At 40.8% G+C, this 18,598-nt stretch overlaps 3 protein-coding genes across 3 annotated transcripts in view; 1 reads left to right on the top strand and 2 right to left on the bottom strand.

The window, feature by feature from the left end:
• The window catches only part of tdrd5 (tudor domain containing 5), a 17,294-nt gene extending 10,607 nt beyond the window's left edge, over positions 1 to 6,687 (bottom strand). The window contains exon 1 of the mRNA XM_033325165.1: positions 6,594 to 6,687. The gene's annotated coding sequence lies outside the window, so the exon portion shown is untranslated. The remainder of the gene's footprint in view (positions 1 to 6,593) is intronic.
• nphs2 (NPHS2 stomatin family member, podocin) lies at positions 4,687 to 7,800 on the top strand. The gene is made up of 7 exons (XM_026323751.2): positions 4,687 to 5,164; positions 5,422 to 5,525; positions 5,920 to 5,992; positions 6,330 to 6,412; positions 6,543 to 6,802; positions 7,231 to 7,309; positions 7,474 to 7,800. The coding sequence occupies exons 1-7, from the start codon at positions 4,864 to 4,866 to the stop codon at positions 7,684 to 7,686; spliced, it is 1,113 nt and encodes a 370-aa protein (XP_026179536.1). The 5' UTR covers positions 4,687 to 4,863; the 3' UTR covers positions 7,687 to 7,800.
• On the bottom strand, positions 6,946 to 18,598 carry axdnd1 (axonemal dynein light chain domain containing 1). Its single transcript, XM_026323750.2, has 26 exons — positions 18,383 to 18,598; positions 17,849 to 18,006; positions 17,670 to 17,773; positions 17,168 to 17,261; positions 16,957 to 17,042; positions 16,792 to 16,848; positions 16,515 to 16,623; positions 15,896 to 16,017; positions 15,437 to 15,577; positions 15,095 to 15,199; positions 14,609 to 14,729; positions 14,099 to 14,200; positions 13,795 to 13,961; positions 13,484 to 13,562; positions 12,824 to 13,058; positions 12,255 to 12,471; positions 11,766 to 11,859; positions 10,897 to 11,087; positions 10,654 to 10,744; positions 10,243 to 10,386; positions 10,073 to 10,147; positions 9,688 to 9,729; positions 9,397 to 9,498; positions 9,197 to 9,288; positions 8,574 to 8,713; positions 6,946 to 8,471 (listed from the first exon to the last, which is right to left on the bottom strand). The coding sequence occupies exons 1-26, from the start codon at positions 18,450 to 18,452 to the stop codon at positions 8,353 to 8,355; spliced, it is 3,057 nt and encodes a 1,018-aa protein (XP_026179535.1). The 5' UTR covers positions 18,453 to 18,598; the 3' UTR covers positions 6,946 to 8,352.

The raw sequence follows: 18,598 nt of genomic DNA, 5'->3' as shown, positions 1-18,598 counted from the left end.
ATCAACATCAGTCCAAAAATGTGGCCTCCAGGGGTCCCAAATGTCTTCCTCTCCCTCCCACCAATGTAAATGCTTAATATAAACTGCACAAAAAAATATTCTGACATGTTGGTAGCATTATCCCTGAAGAAGAGTAAGCAAGATGTATCTAAAGTCTTTCTCTTATTTATATAGCTATTCAGCTTCCAACGGCCCAACCTTTGTCCAGCTCCTTCTCCTCGTCCACTGGACCCACGACATCCACCGGTAGTAAAAATAAACATAACAGACGCATTACAGCCCATAATAGTTATTGAGTTATCTAACTTATACTTCTTTCTGTGAGTAGGTCACACCACTCAGAAAAGAAGACAGGAGGCAAATGTCTGGCGGTGTGGCCGGTGCAGGAAGCCTGAACCTCCAGGAAGTTCAGAGGGATTGGTGTCGTGGGTCCAGTGTGACAACTGCCACAAATGGTTTCACACCATTTGTGTGGGCTGGGAGGAGGAGGAGCTGGAACAAGATTATTGGTGCTATTGGTGCCAGGACATTTAAAAACATTTTTTGTTGGTGTTCTATTTATTTATTTATTGATTGATCTGAATAAATGATATTATCTGCATTTGCTCATCAGGTGACTTGGTTTGTTAACACATTTTAATACAGTCCTTATATTTACAGCCACACTGCAAATATTGCTCTGCTACTTGTAATTGCTGTTTGCCCCTCTCTAGTAAGTGTGTGATCATATAATCTTTATATTTTATATGTATATAAATTATTTAAGAAGAGATTGAAATAAGAAAAAATTTAAAAGACCAAACAGCAAGTATGAGACAGGAAGATTAAAATCTGCACGCTTTCATTGCACAATCTGTAATTATCAGAGCATGCAATCTTATTTTGAAGGGCAGTAATTTGCAGCCGGATGTGTTGAAAGTATTGTGGTAAACTCAGTCTGATGAGGAACAAGCTAATAACCCCCAAAAAATCAGCAGGACAAAGTGGATGCAGCGAGCAGACGTGGGCGGTCACAATTGGACAATAGTTGCGCACGGCCAAAACAACCGCGATAGGGCACTTTTCTCATCTCCGGTAATAACAAATGTTGACTAAATAAATAAAACTATATATGGTTAGAAAGGTAATAACCTACACTTTAATTATATGCTATTAACTCAGCTGGAAACTACATGAAATAGCTAGCTAAGTTACATGGATTTTTATTCCAAAACACTTTGTCTTCTGTACAATGAAACACTAACATGTCTGAAATATTTAGCCTGTCATTTTTTGGTGTTCTGCACTGTGAAATGGCTGCTTTGATATCATTTAATCAGAATTAAAGAATAAAAAGTAAATAATAAATAATAAAGAATAATATATATATATATATATATATATATATAGGATATACATGTATAACAAAAACTAAATCCATCCATCCATCCATCCATCTTCTTCTGCTTATCTGGGGCTGGGTCATGGGGGCAGTAGCCGAAGCAGGGGTACCCATACTTCCTTTTCCCCGGACAATTCCTCTAGCTCTTCCGGGGGGACACCGAGGCGTTCCCAGGAACAGCCGAGAGACATAGTCCCTCCAGCGTGTCCTGGGACATGACCGGAACACGAGGCATCCGGAACAGATGCCTGAGCCACCTCAGCTGGCTCCTCTCGATGTGGAGGAGCAGCGGCTCTACACCAGGCTCCTCCCAGGTGACCGAGCTCCTCACCCTATCTCCAAGGGAGCGCCTGGCAACCCTGAAGCTCATTTCAGTTACTTGTATCAAGATCTTGTCCTTTCGGTCATGACCCAAAGCTCATGACCATAGGTGAGAGTAGAAACGTAGATTGACCGGTAAATTGAGAGCTTTGCCTTTCAGGTTCAGCTGCTTCTTCACCACGACGGACCGGTACACTGACCGCATTGCTACTGCCGATGCACTGATCTGTCAATCTCACATTCCGTCCTTCCCTCACTCGTGAACAAGATCCCAAGATACTTAAACTCCTCCACCTGAGGCAGGATCTCTACCCTGGCCTGGAGATGGCAAGCCACCTTTTTCCGGTTGAGAACCATGGCCTGGGATTTGGAGGTGCTGATTCTCATCCCAGTCGCTTAACACTCGGTTGCAAACCACCCCAGCGCACGCTGGAGTTCCTGGCTCAATGGAGCCAACAGAACAACATCATCTGCAAAAAGCAGAGATGAAATCCTGTGGTCCCCGAACTGGACTTCCTCCAGCCCCTGGCTGCGCCTAGAAATTCTGTCCATAAAACAGAACATGAACAGAACCGATGACAAAGGGCAGCCCTGCAGGCTGGACAATGCGAACCAAGCTCCTGTTCTATTTGTACAGAGACCAGATAGCACTTAGCAAAGGGCTCCGGACCCCATACTCCTGGAGCACCTCCCACAGGATGTCGCGAGGGACACGGTCAAATGCCTACTCCAAGTCCACCAAGCACATGTGAACTGGTTGGCCAAACTCCCATGAACCCTCGAGCACCCTTGAGAGGGTATAGAGCTGGTCCAGTGTTCCACGACCAAGACGAAAACTGCATTGTTCCTCCTGGATCTGAGGTTCGACCATCGGCCAGATCCTCCTCTCCAGCACCCTGGCATAGACCTTCCCAGGGAGGCTGAGGAGTGTGACCCCTCTACAGTTGGAACCTCTATAGTTGGAACACACCCTCCAGTCCCCCTTAATTGTTATTCGGCCCATAGGCCAAACAACAGTGAGAGGCCTGTCCCCGATACTGCTCAACCTCCTGCACAAGCTCAGGCTCCTTTCCCCCAATATGGATTTGTCATTCCATGTCCCTAGAGCCAGTTTCAGTGTCCAGGGATCGGGTCGTCGAGGTCCCTGCCTTTGACCACTGCCCGATCCCCAGAGCACTGGACCCTTATAGATCCTCCTGCAGGTGGTGGGCCCACAGAAGGGCGGCCTCACGTCATTCTTTCAGGCTTTGCCCGGCTGCGCCCCATGGGGGAGACCCGGCCACCAGGCGCTCATCAACGGGCCCCAACCCCAGGCCTGGCTCCAGGGTGGGGCCCTGGCTTCGCCATACCGGGCGACGTCACAGTCCTTGCTGTTTTCTTCATCATGAGGTTGGTTGAACTAAATATCCAATACATTTTTGACAGGCCTTACAATTATCTGATCAATTATATTTGTATTATTGTTGTTATTATATATAACATAAAATCTTTTAGTGACTGGAATCACAAAAACTGAACACCACTGAAAACCAAGGAGATGGTAGTGGATTTTCAAAGGTCTAAGCCTCCTGCTTATACTGTCAACATCTGTAGTGAAGATATTGAAGTAGTGCCAACCTACAAATATCTAGGCCTGCACCCAGACAAGAAGTTGGACTGGTCACACAGACGTTCTATTAAAAAAAGGGCAGACATGACTTTTTCTCCTAAGGCGACTGACTTAGGTCCTGGGCTCACTGGAGGCTGTGGTGGAGAGATGTTTTTACACAAAAAGGTAGAGGTCATCCTGGAATACACTGACCATCCCCTTCACAACATCCTGATGGACCAGAGAAGCAGCTGTAGCGGACGACTCCCCTATTCTGAGCTGCAGGACTGAATGATACAGGAGATCCTTCATCCCCACTGCCATCAGGCTCTATAACACCTTAGTCAATAGTAGATGACAACTGACTACACTCACTACTGACTGACGGATTAATTAAAAGACTACCTGAATTTCCCTTTGGGGATGAATAAAGTTTATCTTACCTTATTTTTATTTCACAAAAAATTGTATTTCTGTTGAAATATTAATATTTTGGTAATTTAAATTTTATTGCTTACAGCTCTGAGAATACAGATCATTGTACAAGATGACTCATAACCTTAAAAGAAGACCAAACATGTTCTTTTAGACTGACCAAAGTGCTGACTTTGGTTATGGGTTGGGAGAAACTAATTAAAATACAAATTTACAGTGTAGTTTTCTTGCTTAAAACCATGCAGTGCCTTGTGAAACTGAAAACTTTTTTTCCTTGCAGTACAATTTATAATAAACAATAAATTTGGCCTCCAGTTTAGTTAACACTGCTTAATCACAGCTTCTATAGGCATTGGCCCCACTAGATTGGTTTGCACAGGACTTTGGACATCAATAACCTGTGGGCCACAGAATTAATTTTCACCTTAATTAAGGTTGCATTAGGGAGGGTGCCGTGCGTCTTTTCCTCCAAAAACAGAAAACACTACATCAGCTCTTTGAGAGAGAGGCCTGAGTCTGCACATTCCCACTGACTCCCTGACCGCCATTGACATTGAGGGTGGGTTTATGATGACTGTGTCATAGAATCAATGGCTGTAGACAAACAGAAGCCAATGCATCTAAGAATAATACTAGTAAATTAAGCAGAATATTATTAAAATGAACTCATCGGCAGTCTCCAACATATTGATTTTATGAGACATAAGGCATTTATAAATATGGGAAGACTGATCTTTTTTTCTTGTTCATTAAGCAATGACCTACACATAAGAAAATATTATTGCTGTATCTTTTTTTGTTAACATTTTCATTTTATTGTTAGCTACTTTGACAACAAAATGTCATCCTCACAAAAGTTCACTGACTTGAAAATATCTGAAAACCAGAGCATGCCAAGTGACACTCCTACTGCCATCTTATACTCCCACATACAACCTGACTCATCATCCATGTATTTTGTTTCATTAACACCACACACACCAGCTGCACTGAGTCCACTTACAGACCTCTAGCCAAAGGGAGCAACATGCAGCATAATATTTATCCTTCCTCTCTACTTTTACCATCTCTCCACTAATCCATCACACAGAAACAGCCCAGCAGCCATCACTCCTATTCTCCAGAGCCTCCAGCCTGAATGGAGAAGTCCTCTAATGTCCGCCGACCAAGACTCAGAATGACACCTATGAGGGAGAGGGGTGCTGCAGTGCCTCCTAGAAATCACCAGCAAAAGCCATCCAAGGTAGGTCGACTCTCTGATGCATCCCCAGTGAGAAAGAACCGGCCACAGAAGGAGAAGCCAGAGACAAGTGAGGTGAAGTCGGACCAAGAGACAGAAGTGAAGCTGAAATCAACTGTGGTGGACATAGACAGTGTGAGAGATGACGAGGTCAAGGAAGAAAATTTGGGACTCCTGGAAGCAGCTGAACAGGACGATGGTGAGTGGAACCCTGGGGAAAAGGCTTCGGTACAGTGAAAAACAAACTAGATATGAAATAAAAATATATTCATGAATGTCAGGGTTTAAATAGATTAAATAGATAGATTTGCAGTGTATCACAAACTTTAAACTGTTGTCAATAAATCAAAACTCCCAGGAAATCTTTGAAAAATGCTTTTCAAAAAATACTCTTAATTCTATATATTATGGGCATCTTGTTTGGATTTGTATACAAAACACTGTAGATTTCTGCAGGTTTGAAGCGGAGGAACCTAGGAGTGTTTGAGTGGCTGTTGATGGTCTTTGTCTTGGCTCTGGTTCTCCTCTTCCTTCCACTCTCCATCTGGTTCTGTGTCAAGGTATGAACCACTCCCCAGACCACTGTACAGTAATATATACTTCATGCAAATAAGAGTGAATTTTTAAAACAGTAATTATGTAAAGGATTAGGTTCAGGAAAAAAATTCACATACAGATGCAGTTGGTAAATTGGGATTCACCCAATCTGTCAAACAAGAAAGGAAACAGACAGGTAATCAGGGAAGTGGAGACAGGTGTGGAGACTGGAATGGGAATGACAGGGCCAAAAAGCCATCGAGAAGAGACTGGGGCTGTGACAATTTCCTCACTACACTGTATGTTATTGCACAAAGGAACTGCAGGAACACTGGCCTTCTTGTGTTTTATGTCAGCTGGGCACTCCAGCCATCACTGTCATCGTACTGTTTGACTGAAAGCTGTGATTTTTGACAGATAGTGAGGGAGCATGAGAGAGCTGTGATCTTCAGATTGGGTCATCTACTGCGTGGAAGACCCAGAGGACCAGGTTGGCACAGATTGCTGTCATTTTCTGTTGTAATTTATAAAGCTTGAAAGTTCATTTTTAACCTTTGCATGACTTGTCATGGCTAAAAAAACTGTTTTATGTGGGTTTTGTTTGTTTTGTTTTAACAATAATGTTTCAGTTCCATGAGGTTTCCCAGTGATCCATTCCAGTGAACAAATAGATCTACATGGAATGCATTAGATGTTAATGTTATCAATTACATCTGTGAAAAGGGTGCATGAAAAAATAATCTGAACATTAATTGATGAAGGTGAAACTAGTTAGGTGGACCTTGAATTAATTTTTTTTGGGTCTTTTTTGTTCTAATATCCACCAGGCCTGCTTTTCTTTCTTCCCCTCCTTGATGTGTGTCACAAAGTTGACATTCGACTGCAAACGCTTAAGGTTCCTCTTCACACGGTAAAAAACAATAAATACACACATCAGACATAGATATTCACATTTAGTTCTCTACTTGAATATGAAATGGCAGTAAAAAAGTAAAATGGATTGTCTGATATTTTTTCTAATATTACATGTCTGTGCACAGGTGGTGACGAAGGACTTGGTGAGACCAGAGCTGAGTGCGGTGTGTTATTACCAGATAGAGAATGTGACTTTGTGCAGTGCAGCTCTGTCCAGTCCAACCACAGTGTTACTGACTCTGGTCCAATCAGCAGTCAGAGATGTTCTCGCTCAGCACACATTCAGTCACATCTTGCTGCACAGGAGGAGGATCAGCCAGCAGATACAAGCAGCTGTTGACTCTGTTGCGTGCCGCTGGGGCATCAGGGTGGAGAGAGCAGACATGTAAGACTGAAGATAAAAGTCTCCACAGATTTTCCTTCACTTATTTTATAATCAAGTAGTAAGACTAAACATCACAAACTACATTACACACTGTGTCATTCAGGTCTATTTTTTGTTAATACGAAGTGACTTTGACAACCTGCTAGGATTTTTGAATACTAGCAGGCTACAAGCTGTAGCTTTATTCTGGGGACCTGACAGTATAATATTATTAAGACAATTACACAGATTTTTCCAAAAGACTTATCAGCCAAAAAGAAAAAGTGATTTTTACAATACAAAGGGAGACTTTCTGCATCCAAAGGATTTTCCTCTGCATGCAATGATTGTTACAGGTGAACAGAAAAGAGGAATGTTGAGATTTGTAGTTCACTATGATGCTCCTGTTGACCAGGCTCAGTTGTTCTTCTGTATGATTTTCTGTTAAGAGATGAGTTCAGTTTTCCTGTGGAGTTACAGCAGAGTCTAGCTGCTGAGGCAGAGGTCAAGAGACAACAGCAGGCCAGAGTAAGTACCATACCAGCTATCATATTCATTATACTATATTTAGATGTTTTGTATTTTAGCACTTGTTTGCCAGTTGAGGTTTACTTAAAGTGAGGTAATTTCTGCACCCTCAGTAATGTGTGTAAAGGAAATGCTGTACATACAACAGTCATTCTCCCCTCTAGGTAAAAGCAGCAGAAGGGGATAGAGCTGCCTGGGAAGGGTTCAGAGCCTCCTTCCGTCAACTCCATCCTGCCCTGGTACTTCCATTCCCCCCAGATCTCCTCAGCCTGACCCCTGACCTCTCATCTCTTCCACCCCCTCCTCCTCCTCCTGCTGTGGAAGGAGATGTGGGTGTGATAGAGAAAGAGCAAGAGACAGACTCACCAATGATGTGACAGACTGTTACAGATAAAATGTGAATTATAACTATTATTATTATTGTTAAAAAAAACACGAAAAGTTCCAGAAGATTTGATCTTGTATTAAAAAATAAAACACATAAAGCTTAATGTTTGTTTCATGTCAAGCCTGATTGTGTGGCCACAATCTAGTGTTTACACCAATGAATTTTAGCTTTGCAGAATCAGTAGCCCCCACTGTAGGTAAACTAAGCTTCTGTTTCAATTTGCTAATTTTTATGTCTTGAAAAGAAGAGCCCTAAAATTTAGCATGATAATGATACAGGGCAACCTTGACCTATAAAATAATAGATCCAGCATACAATGGTATTATTCAGTCTGGTCAAGATACAACAAAATCTTCCCAATTCATTCCAAAAATAAACTTATAATGTTTGAAGAACTTTATGCCACAGCAAACGATAGTATAAAATATTAACATCACTATTCATGCAATCTGAAGGACAACGTCTTTGGAAGGCAGCAATGGTTAATGATCCTTTTTGTTTCTCCTATTTTTTATTTTTTGAAACCCTGTCAGATATTACATAGAATGGTCCTGTATCCAACAATACACCCTAAAATTGATTCTGAAAGCTGTTTACTTGGAATTAACTGGACAGTCTCAAACATACAGAATTGTAAAATGATCTAATTAGACAATCAGTGTTTCCTGGTCTTTTTGGTGCTGCTTGATGGTTTAGTCTCAGGAGTAGTTTTCTTTGGAGGATCCGGGAGTTTCACTGGTGGTGGTGGTTGTGGAAGTGGTGTTTTCTCTGGCTCTACAATGCAAACAGAGAAAGACATGCACAGTACCCCCTCTATACTTCATCTGCTGTTACACTCCCTTCTCCTCAGTTTAAAATACAATCGTATTTCAGTACCTTCACATATTTTGGGCTCGAGACTGGGCCGACCCTCTAACTGTCTCTCCAGGTCTTGAATCTTCTCCAGTGCTACTTGCAGGGCTTCCTCAGCTTTCAAGGCTCGTTGCTCAGCACTCTGGACCCGCAGCTCTGAATCACTAACAAACACATAGAGAGAAATCTAACCTAAATATCCTTTGCACATCCACAAGTCAGCTGATGAGTGCACATTCAGCTTATTTCCATGATGGCCAGTGATTAATGAACAGTAAAATCAGATGTATTCATTTATGTGTTACTCAATTCAAAACTGTAATTGTAAAAGTGTCTTTTTGATTTATTAACACTAGCCAAAGCAGTACAAAATCATAGATGTTAAGCCATGGTGGTAATCTCCACTCATGCTGGCGTCTCAGTTCTTGTTTTAAAGAAAACAGAAAAACATCACTTGCTTGTAGCACAAAAAAGATAACAGACAGTGTAAGTTTAAACAGTGTAGAGAATATCTCTCAATATACATTGAAATAATAACTGTTTGGTACAGACACAGAAACCCATCAGTGATTTGTGATATTGTATACTATTGTGAATTGTTTCTAAAATACAAGTGTTCCCCCCAAAAAATAAAAAAGGAACCTTACTACAGTTCCTGCTGCAGTACTCCTATAGTTGTCAAATCACTAAAAGCTTTCTGGGCTTCATCTGTTGCTGGGGACATGACCAGCTCATCGGTCTGACAGAGAGACATACAGATGGTCAGAGACACAGACAGACAGGATGTTCAGTTCAACTTAAAGAGAAAGGTATTGCAATGTGTATATATGTGATTTAATTATGTCACCCCTTTCAGGTGGACAGTGCTCTCCACTAGCTCTCTGTGTATGATGTTTCCATCATAGCCAATCAGATTCACTACTGGCTTCTTGTGAGCTGTTAGCTCCCCCTGCAGGACAATAACAACAGTGTAAAGTCTGATTGATGCAATGAATGAATGAAACAAGCTATGTTTTTTCATTAAGAGCCTTAGGAAATAATTTAATTCCTTAAAACTCGTCTTGACCCAAGGGAACACTGCCCAGAATACAGAGAAATGTTTTTTAAGCTTTTTAATGTTCATAGGGTGTATTAATACCTGACAAACGTCTTGGTCTGTTTCATGTCTTTGAGACGCGCTCTGTAAAGACATCGTTACCATAATTATGAAATTCAGATAATTAGGATTAACTGGTAATAGTTGCTATACAGTAAATATATCATCTGTTGAAAATGAACTTTACATGGTAAGTGAAACCCAAAAACAACCAGTCATGAATTAACATGTGGGTAAATAAGACAGTACCTAACTTAGTTGCCTTTTTACTTTCTATAGCTTTTCACTCACTATAAAATAATTGCTATGATTTCTTCTGAAGTGTGTAGCCACTGACTCAGGTTCCATTTTCTAAATGATATTGTAAATTGTTACAGTGTGTTGCTGAGCTTTTCATTTCTACTGCCCAGCTGATAATGTGACTCACATCCGTCTGTTCTGTTTCACTCTGAGCTTTGACCTCTTTGTCCACAATGTCTGATGCTGAAACCTCTTTGTTCATCTGTAAACACAAATACACAAACAGCCATTTAGTCATGATTTGATCACTAATAAACATAACATGTAATGTAGATTGTATTTGAATGGAAACCTTACCAGGGTCCCCATGTCATCAGCTGGAGTGACTGGTACATGGCTCCTGGAAGCAGTGGCAGGTTGCCTGACAGGCAGCTCCATGGGACCACCTTTCACTTGTGAGAGCAGGATTGTACAGGTCTCCACCCAATCAACACACTCCATCTGACATACACAAAAATGCACACATGTATGTATGTTTGATGAGCTTAGCTTTGTACTTCAGTATGGCTCCATCTTGTGAAATGTTGCAATATCTGTATTCATAGAACAAAGCAAGCAATGTAGCCCTGACATTAATAGCAATTCTGAAAGTCTAAGCAGTGAGTTTGTCTGAAGGAAAACATTTCCTGAACAATTCAAATTGTGATTGAATTACCAATCACTGGGCTTGGTGTGTTGTATTTAGTGTATGTCACAACAGTTCTTTACCTCCAGCTTTTTGCACTCATTCTTCTTATGTTTATCCTCAGTTTCATGTGGGTTCTGCAAGATCTGCTCCTCCAGAACCAGCTTACAAAAACTTGGAAAAACAAACATTTCCTGATAAGTAACCGGCTCTGTTGAAAATTTTAAATACAGTGAGTGCTTGTGCAAAACGGTGAAGTTTTCTGATTTTGCTGTACACTAATTGTGAGTTAGTCTGGCTAAGACCATGTACCTAACTTTTGATACCTTGTGACATATCTGGAAAAATAGTTCAGTTTCTCAGCCAGTATCTTGGCATTCTCATCCAGTGTCTGCAGTGAGATGTTTGTAATATAGTAGTCTTCCTGTTCTGGATTCTGGTCATCCCTATGGTCTGGTACCATGAGGAGCAACAGATCTAACATCCAGTGGATCTGATCCATGTGAATAGAACTGAGCTGGTAGGTGAAAAAACAAGACAGCACCTTGTAACATGAATGGAAATATGTTGACCTTCAAAATGTCAAAAAAGCAACTTAAATACATAAACAATAGTAACAAATAGTAACATCCTAGTAGTAATTTCCTTTTTTCTCTTAGACATGCTCAGTGATAAACACTTTGAAAACAGTGGAAGTTGTCATACTGAGCAGTTAGAGAGCAGAAACTATATAAATGTGAGTCAGTGTGTTCAAAAAAATGATCAACAAATAGGTTATCCAGAGAATAAACAGATGTCACTAAGAAAACTGTACTAACGAAGGCAGGAGCACCTGGACCTGTGAGGGGTAAATGGCAGAGAAGACTCATAAAACAAATGTGGTTTAGAGCCACTTCTCAGGGAGCCATTGCTCGGGGAATGAAGCTGAAAGTAGGAAGAACAGCGGAGAAAGAGGAATGAATTGAAAACTAAAAGAAAACTAAATAGAAGTGGGCTTGTTACATAGATTACCAATACCATCTAATATAATGACAGATTTACTAGATTTAAGACAACATCTTAGGCTACATCTGGTGGTAGCCTGCTGTCTGTGATATCTAATATGCTTTTTTCTGAAACACTTCATAGTAAGTTTTTCATTTCCAAAATTAGTGTAAACTTCAGCCTGGTGGCCATTCACTGACCTGGTACTCACCTCCTTACTGAGTCGCTGGTTCTCACCATCCGTGAAGCTGGACAGGCTGTTAATGAACTCCTGCACTGTGTCTAACACCTTCTCTGTCTCTGTGCTATTTGTACAAACAAACACAACAGAAACTTTTAGACCAACAGCAAAAAACTACTAAGAATACTTAAATTTCAGTACAGGTATAACCTTAATTTCTCTCTGATTGGTACCTTAATTTATCTCCTTGACTGTCATAATTAATTAATACAATGTGTTTATAAAAGCTTGGAGGCTTTGATTGTCTAAACTCTTTATTTTGACATTGACTGTAAACTCAAACAAAAACCTTTCTCTAGAATATATTAATAGACAATTATGGTCATTGCAAGTAAAGTAGAATTTAAGATTATACTTAAATGAAAGAAAAGGAAAAAAAATTAGCACATATCAAATATTTATTGCTATGTTGATTCTCATAATAAATAAATCAGGAGTGTGCATATTAAAATATACTACTATATATCAGGCTTGTTTTGGTTCTTGTTGTTCTCTGTCTGCCTGCTGGAGATGTTCTGCAAGACTTCCTCAATCAAGCTCTGCCATTTGCACAGTGCCTTCTCCAGCTTCAGCCAATCAGGGACAGACATCATTTCTGGCTGGCCAATCACAGCACCAAGCTTGCAAACCCAGGACTCCATAAACCCACACAGTGACATGATCTGTCTGTGGATCCCTGAAACAGCATGACAGCAATCAACACTTAGCCCAAGGATATCCCCCCATAATAAGAGCAAAAAAAAATACACACTACAGTTTAATGAGGGTAGTGTGTGTATGTGAGTGTAAGTGTGGGTGTGTGTGTCAGGACCACACACCATGATAGTGGGTGACAATTTAGATGAAGGTCCTGATTCTGCAGCTGTCAGCAGATCTGTTTTTTTTTTTTAAAGATCTCCATTTGGACTACATTAAAGCAGTTCCAAGCGAAAGTGAAACTGAAGTTTCCTCACCTGGCTAATAATCACAAAATCAGTTTTTTCTAATTTCTCAAAAAAAAAAAAGAAGAAGTATGTATGAGCCCTCACCATTCTCTCCATTGACTTGCATGTCGAGCTGTTCGAGGAGCTCAGACAGGACTCTTTCCAGCTCTCCCAGGGCCCACTGGCCATCAGGGGCTTCACCATCAGAAGAAGGATGTCTTCTGAACAGCTGAAGGCTCAAATTCAGCCAACTTTCCTGGATAGGGCCTAGCTCTGCTAATGTTTGCTGGTGACCGAGCACCTTCTCGCCCTGGTAGTGTTCACACTGGAGGGCCAGTGTCTGTAGACAAACAGTGATACTTCAAGATAACAAAGAAAGGCTGACAAAATGGCCATTAACTTGAGAGTAAAAAAACCAAAAACCTATGATACTATAAATGTCATAATTTTGCTTTATACTAATATCATCATTCACATTTGACCCGGGTCAAGACTGATTTTGACCCGGGTCAGGGGGCACGCAGGATTGGGCCTTGTTAGTACTTGAATGACCACCTTGAAATAGTGGCCAACAACCTGCACCCCTTAAAAAACTACTCATGTGCTCACCACAGGGGGAATGCAAGCTCAACATTAACATTGTATTGTCCTATTAATTGTAAAAAAATCTGTAATGCTCAGCTAAACCATAAACACATACGGTTACTTTTTATACTGTAGCGAACCCAAAACACACACACACAGGAATTACATGTGACATCTTACATTTGACCACATGTTCAAATCATCATGAATCTTTTGCACTGAAGCTTTCTCCTTCTCTGTCTTTCTTGGATCAGGAGACCTTTAGAACGAGAAAGAGCATTATTGGCAGAAAACGCACATATTCTCTTCCATCATTTTTTATTCTTGACTTTACTGAGGTAACTACAATATACTGCCTGTACATTTTCAACAGAAGTGCTAAGGCTCTTGCAGCTTTTGAAAATACATGTAATTTCCTTTTAACTACTGGTCATTTAGAAAAACATATAATGAAAAACTGTGTAATTGTTTGGTATCTTAGAGTTACCTACTTGTTCTGAGTGGTGCAAAAGGTGAGCCACTTGGTGATGCCTTGCTGGATGGCACTGATCTGTTCACACTGGGCAGTTTCAGTCTTCTTCAGCTGGGACATGAGAGCAAACAGCAGCTCTTTCCAGCAGTCAGCAAACTCTATGATGACATTCAGGTCCTCTGTGTCCTACAGGAGGAGGGTCACTGTCATAGTCAGAATGTAGCTGATCTAGCAGATATATTAACACAGAGTCTTCTGTGGCGTTAGGCGTTTTTGTAATGCACAGTATAGAAAATGTGAAGAAGCAAAGACTGCACCGTCACCTTTGAAGTGAGGTAAAGGAAACAATGCTCTGCTGTTTTGAACCAGCTCTGCTCACAGACATGGAGCCGCCTGACGAGCTGCAGCTTCTTCACACTAATAACCTGACAAACACAGAAAAACATACTGAACTTGTTTGGCTCAAGCTCAATTATTGTTTTTTGTATTGAACGGCCTTTAGTAGTCATTTAATTCTTACAACCTAAAAATTATAATTACAATAGTTAAAGGTAATACATTATTAACTATTAACAATAATAAGCACATTTTGAAATGTTACCACTTGACAAATATGGTGAGGGCAGAAAAGTCTCTGTCATACTAAGGTAGCACTACATTGTTATCTCAGGGTGTCCAGCAAAGTAACTATCCTTATTAAGCTATGTATTAATAACTTTATCATTATTGCTGATTGCACAACTAAAGTCACTAAATATCTTATTTATTCAGCATTGAAACACAAGTTGGATCCAACTGAAAAAAAAAAAAAAATTCAATCAGGGCTCACATACTTTGAGCCCAAGGCAGAAGGTGAGCTGGCTCCAGCAGTCTCTCTCTTCAGCCATCTGAAGCAGCTGAGCCTCAAGGCGACCCCTCTCCAGCTCATACAGCTCATGGTAGCCCTGGACCACACTGAGAAGAGTACACAGACTATTTGAGAGGAAACCCTTGGCTGCTGTGTTTTCTTTTGCAAAGCTTACTTGCTGGAAATTGCTCATACAAATCTGTTGCTCTCTTTTAACATTTATTTGAGTCTTATTAGTCTTAAGTTTTTTGAAGTAATAATTAAGAATACAGTAGTGACTATTGTGTACAGGGATGCACTCATCGCAGCACTGGAAACGTAGTACAAGTATAAAAAACTGCAGGTAAACAACACTGTCAAGATAAATAAAGTTCATAATTTTCAGACTGGTTAAGTTTGAAATGTATCTACTTTATGAAAATGTGATTGGACTGAATAAAATTAGTTCAGTTCTCTCCTACTAAGGACTGACTCTGAGTTGGTGTGAGTCTGATCGAGTGACTCAGCCAGCTGCTGGTGAGCGTGTTCTGTTTGCTGGGAAACAAATGCATCATAGTCTCTGATCTTGGCCAGTTCCCTGCAAAGAGAATGCACACACACACACACACACACCCACATACACATAAACACACACACACACACACACTCAGATCATATAGATTTCTCCTATTTACACATGTAAGGTAATTCATTCTTTTACTTTCATTTCTTGCATTCATTATTTCCTCTTAAAATTAGATTACTTCATCATCACATTCCCATGCTTAACAGTACACAGTAATTTCATTCACTAGCCTGACCCTGACCTACATACGTGCTGAGCTGCTGGATGGATGTCTTGATGCGGTGGATCTCCTCTGTAAGCCGGCGGTCCAGAGCCCGCTGCGCCACGACCTCAGTGTGCAGAGCCTTCAGATGGCAGGGGATTCGCTCCAGCAGCGACTGGTAACGCTGTCTGGATACATAAACACAAGAGTTGCTGGGAAAAAAGGCTTCCTAGGGGCAAAATAGGAGAACATTTTCTGAAAATGTCAAATTTTGCCCTAACTATCTCTCAAAGTGTGTTTCTGAATGAACTTGATGCAACAACAAAGGCAGTGCAGTTTACAGTGTTATACAGTTAATAGAACCATGTGTTACTTCATATAATTTCTTCTTCATATTTATTCATATTTCCACAATCTAGTTGTCACTGGTTTCATGGCTCGTAAAGTTCATGTGGTGAGGATTTACCATTTACCGTAGGTGATATCCTAATGTGTTGGCTGCTAACCTGAGCTTGGCAAGCAGTTGTCCTCTCTCTGCACAGCCCACACTGACCTGCCTGATCAGTTCATGGAAAACAATATTGTAGATGTTCTGCTCGACCTGCACCATCTCCAGCAGACCCTCCATCTGTAAAACATTTGATTACCCATTCTCATGTACAGATGGCTGAACATATTCACATAATATACCTTCACAAAAATAGTTGTTTTAGTATTGTTGAATGTGATGCCGATGCTTATGACGTTACCAAAAGAAAGTAAAACACTCTCTTCATTGATCTTTTGATTAGCCAATAATTATTGTATTTAAATATTCAAATCTGCAAGAAAACAGCACACATGCTAAAGTGATTCACTAAATTAGTCGATCAACAGAAAATTAGTCAATAATTTTGATGATTGATTAAATGTTTATGACAAACATTTTGATGCTTCTGAAATGTAAATATTATCTGCTCTATCTGTGGTAAACTGAAAAACTTTGGATTTGGACTGTTCGTTTGCCCATTTTTCAAATCAAAGATTGTGCCAGCGCTCATCATTCATCAGCATTCTGTGTACATGAATACAACACAGCATGACTGTGAGAAAGGCAGAGAAATTTCTGCTTTTCCGTCTGCTCACCTGAGATAGCTCAGTGAGCTCCTCGCTCTGTCTATCCACTCCAGCCTTCTCCAGCATGTCATCCATCATTCTCATCAGCTGGACCACTTCTAGTCTCCCACTGGGCTTCCTGGACACAGAACACACAGCACACACACACACCTTACCAGACTACCTAAAGGTGTGTAGGTCTGTTACTCCTTACTTTCTTAAGCTATTCATAATTCAAACAAAAAAGTCTTCTTCTGAAGGCTCTTACGTCTCTGGATATGACATTAATTCATAATTTTGAACTCACAGCGAGGGGAAGACCCGTAGCTTCTGTTCATTATCCTGAAGCTGCACTGTGAATGCGCTGAGGTAAAGAAGAGAAACAAAATTTGATACACAAATTTGTTTTTGACAATGATAATATGAGCATGCACATTTATTCAAGTATGTGAGCATAATGAAGCAGACTCACTCCTCATAGAACTCAAGGCTCTGCAGCCCTTTGTTTTTCACAATGTGATATTCTTCTGGGATCAGACTTTCTGAGACACAAAAGTTCTGAAAGACAAAGTGGCTTTGATTTTCACCTCTTACTGTATACTTAGATATATCTTTCAAGTCATTGTTAAAGAATTTTAGATCTGCATGTTGTAAAGTACGCTTTTTACACTGAAGCATCTTACCTGCATATCACCTATGCCACTTCTCTCAGTCAGCGGTGGGAGGGGGGCTGCTTTCTTTTCAGTTGCCACAGTGTCACAAAGGAATGAAATATCCCTGTAATGATACCATCCAAACAAAAGACAGATACAGGTACATTTAGTTAGTCTCCTTAGGTCATTAGCAGATTGCAGTCAGCCACATTTTTTTCAACTTTTTGAGATTCTTAATATTGCCCTGACTCTAGATTAACTATTTTATTATGTAATCAAAGATGCTTCAGGGAGAACCTAAATCTAGTTTGGCTTTGCTAAATGTCTGCCATTCAGAAATGAGCTAGTTTGGTGTTACTATGTCCTCTATTAGTGTCAAGCATGATGATGCTTGGATGTGTTGCTGTAATTGCTGCTATAATATTTGCATGTTCTCACACCACTAATTGACTTTCACTTGAAAAGAAATCTTTGGCGAAGCTTAACAGTTGCAACTATATGCTGCTGCATATATCCTGTTGGTCTAGCTGACCTGCCAGCACCACTCAAAGACGTTGGCTGCTCCAGAAAGTATTTGTATTTCTTCCGTCCGAGCGTGTGATGCCACACTGCATCAGGTCTTCGGATGCCACAGTCCTGCATACAAAGTTACTGTAGTAAGAAGCCACACAGAAATAAAAGCCTCTTGAATACAAACAATGGTGAATGTACCTTGCAGTGCCGGTGGTGGGCAGTTTGTCCCACTGTGCCTCTGTTGCAGACAGTTGAGGTGAGGCTGACCAGCAGTTCATCTGGGATGATCTGGTTGCTGATAGGAGGAGGTGGTGTTTTTCTGTTCTCCACTGGGACTTGGCAATTCGTTTCAGCCACTGAAAAAATAGCATATCACTCAAACAAACCAGCAGGTGTATAACTCATAAAAGAGGGTGGTCCAGTGTATGCCTCACAGTTGTTTCACATATTTTGATGTAACAACTTAGGGAAAAAACTCAACTTTTTTGTCTCTCTTGCGCACTTTTATATGTTTCTAACTTCCATCTGTGTGTGAAAATATGTGATGATGGCCTACATATGATTTTATTAGGAAAGTCTAAGTGGGACTCCTCTCTGCAGTCCTCAATGAGCACTGAGTAGATTAGGACGTGGTAGAGGCAGCGTGAGTCATGTTTAGGTGGATCATCCACCTGTTAGCTGCCATGCTATCCTCTCCCACTCACTGTACAGTAAGTTAGCCCTTAGGCTCACCTGCGGGCTCCAGGGCTTGCTGCGACCTCGACGAACTTGGCGCTGAACACGCTCTCGTGGACTCAGACATCCTGGACTCACGGTGGAGATGTTACACTAAGGTTCCGGCAATTAAATCCTTAAACTCTGACAATGGCACATGGACGAGAAGCTACTTTTATTTGCCAAAACAAAACCGTCTTTTTTTCCCCCCACTCTCCCCTGAGGTTCAACTTC

Source organism: Mastacembelus armatus, chromosome 4 (assembly GCF_900324485.2).
Source record: "Mastacembelus armatus chromosome 4, fMasArm1.2, whole genome shotgun sequence".
Taxonomy (NCBI): Eukaryota; Metazoa; Chordata; class Actinopteri; order Synbranchiformes; family Mastacembelidae; genus Mastacembelus; species Mastacembelus armatus.
The sequence above is the reverse complement of the archived record's forward strand: the minus strand, read 5'-3'. Positions and strand labels throughout refer to the sequence as shown.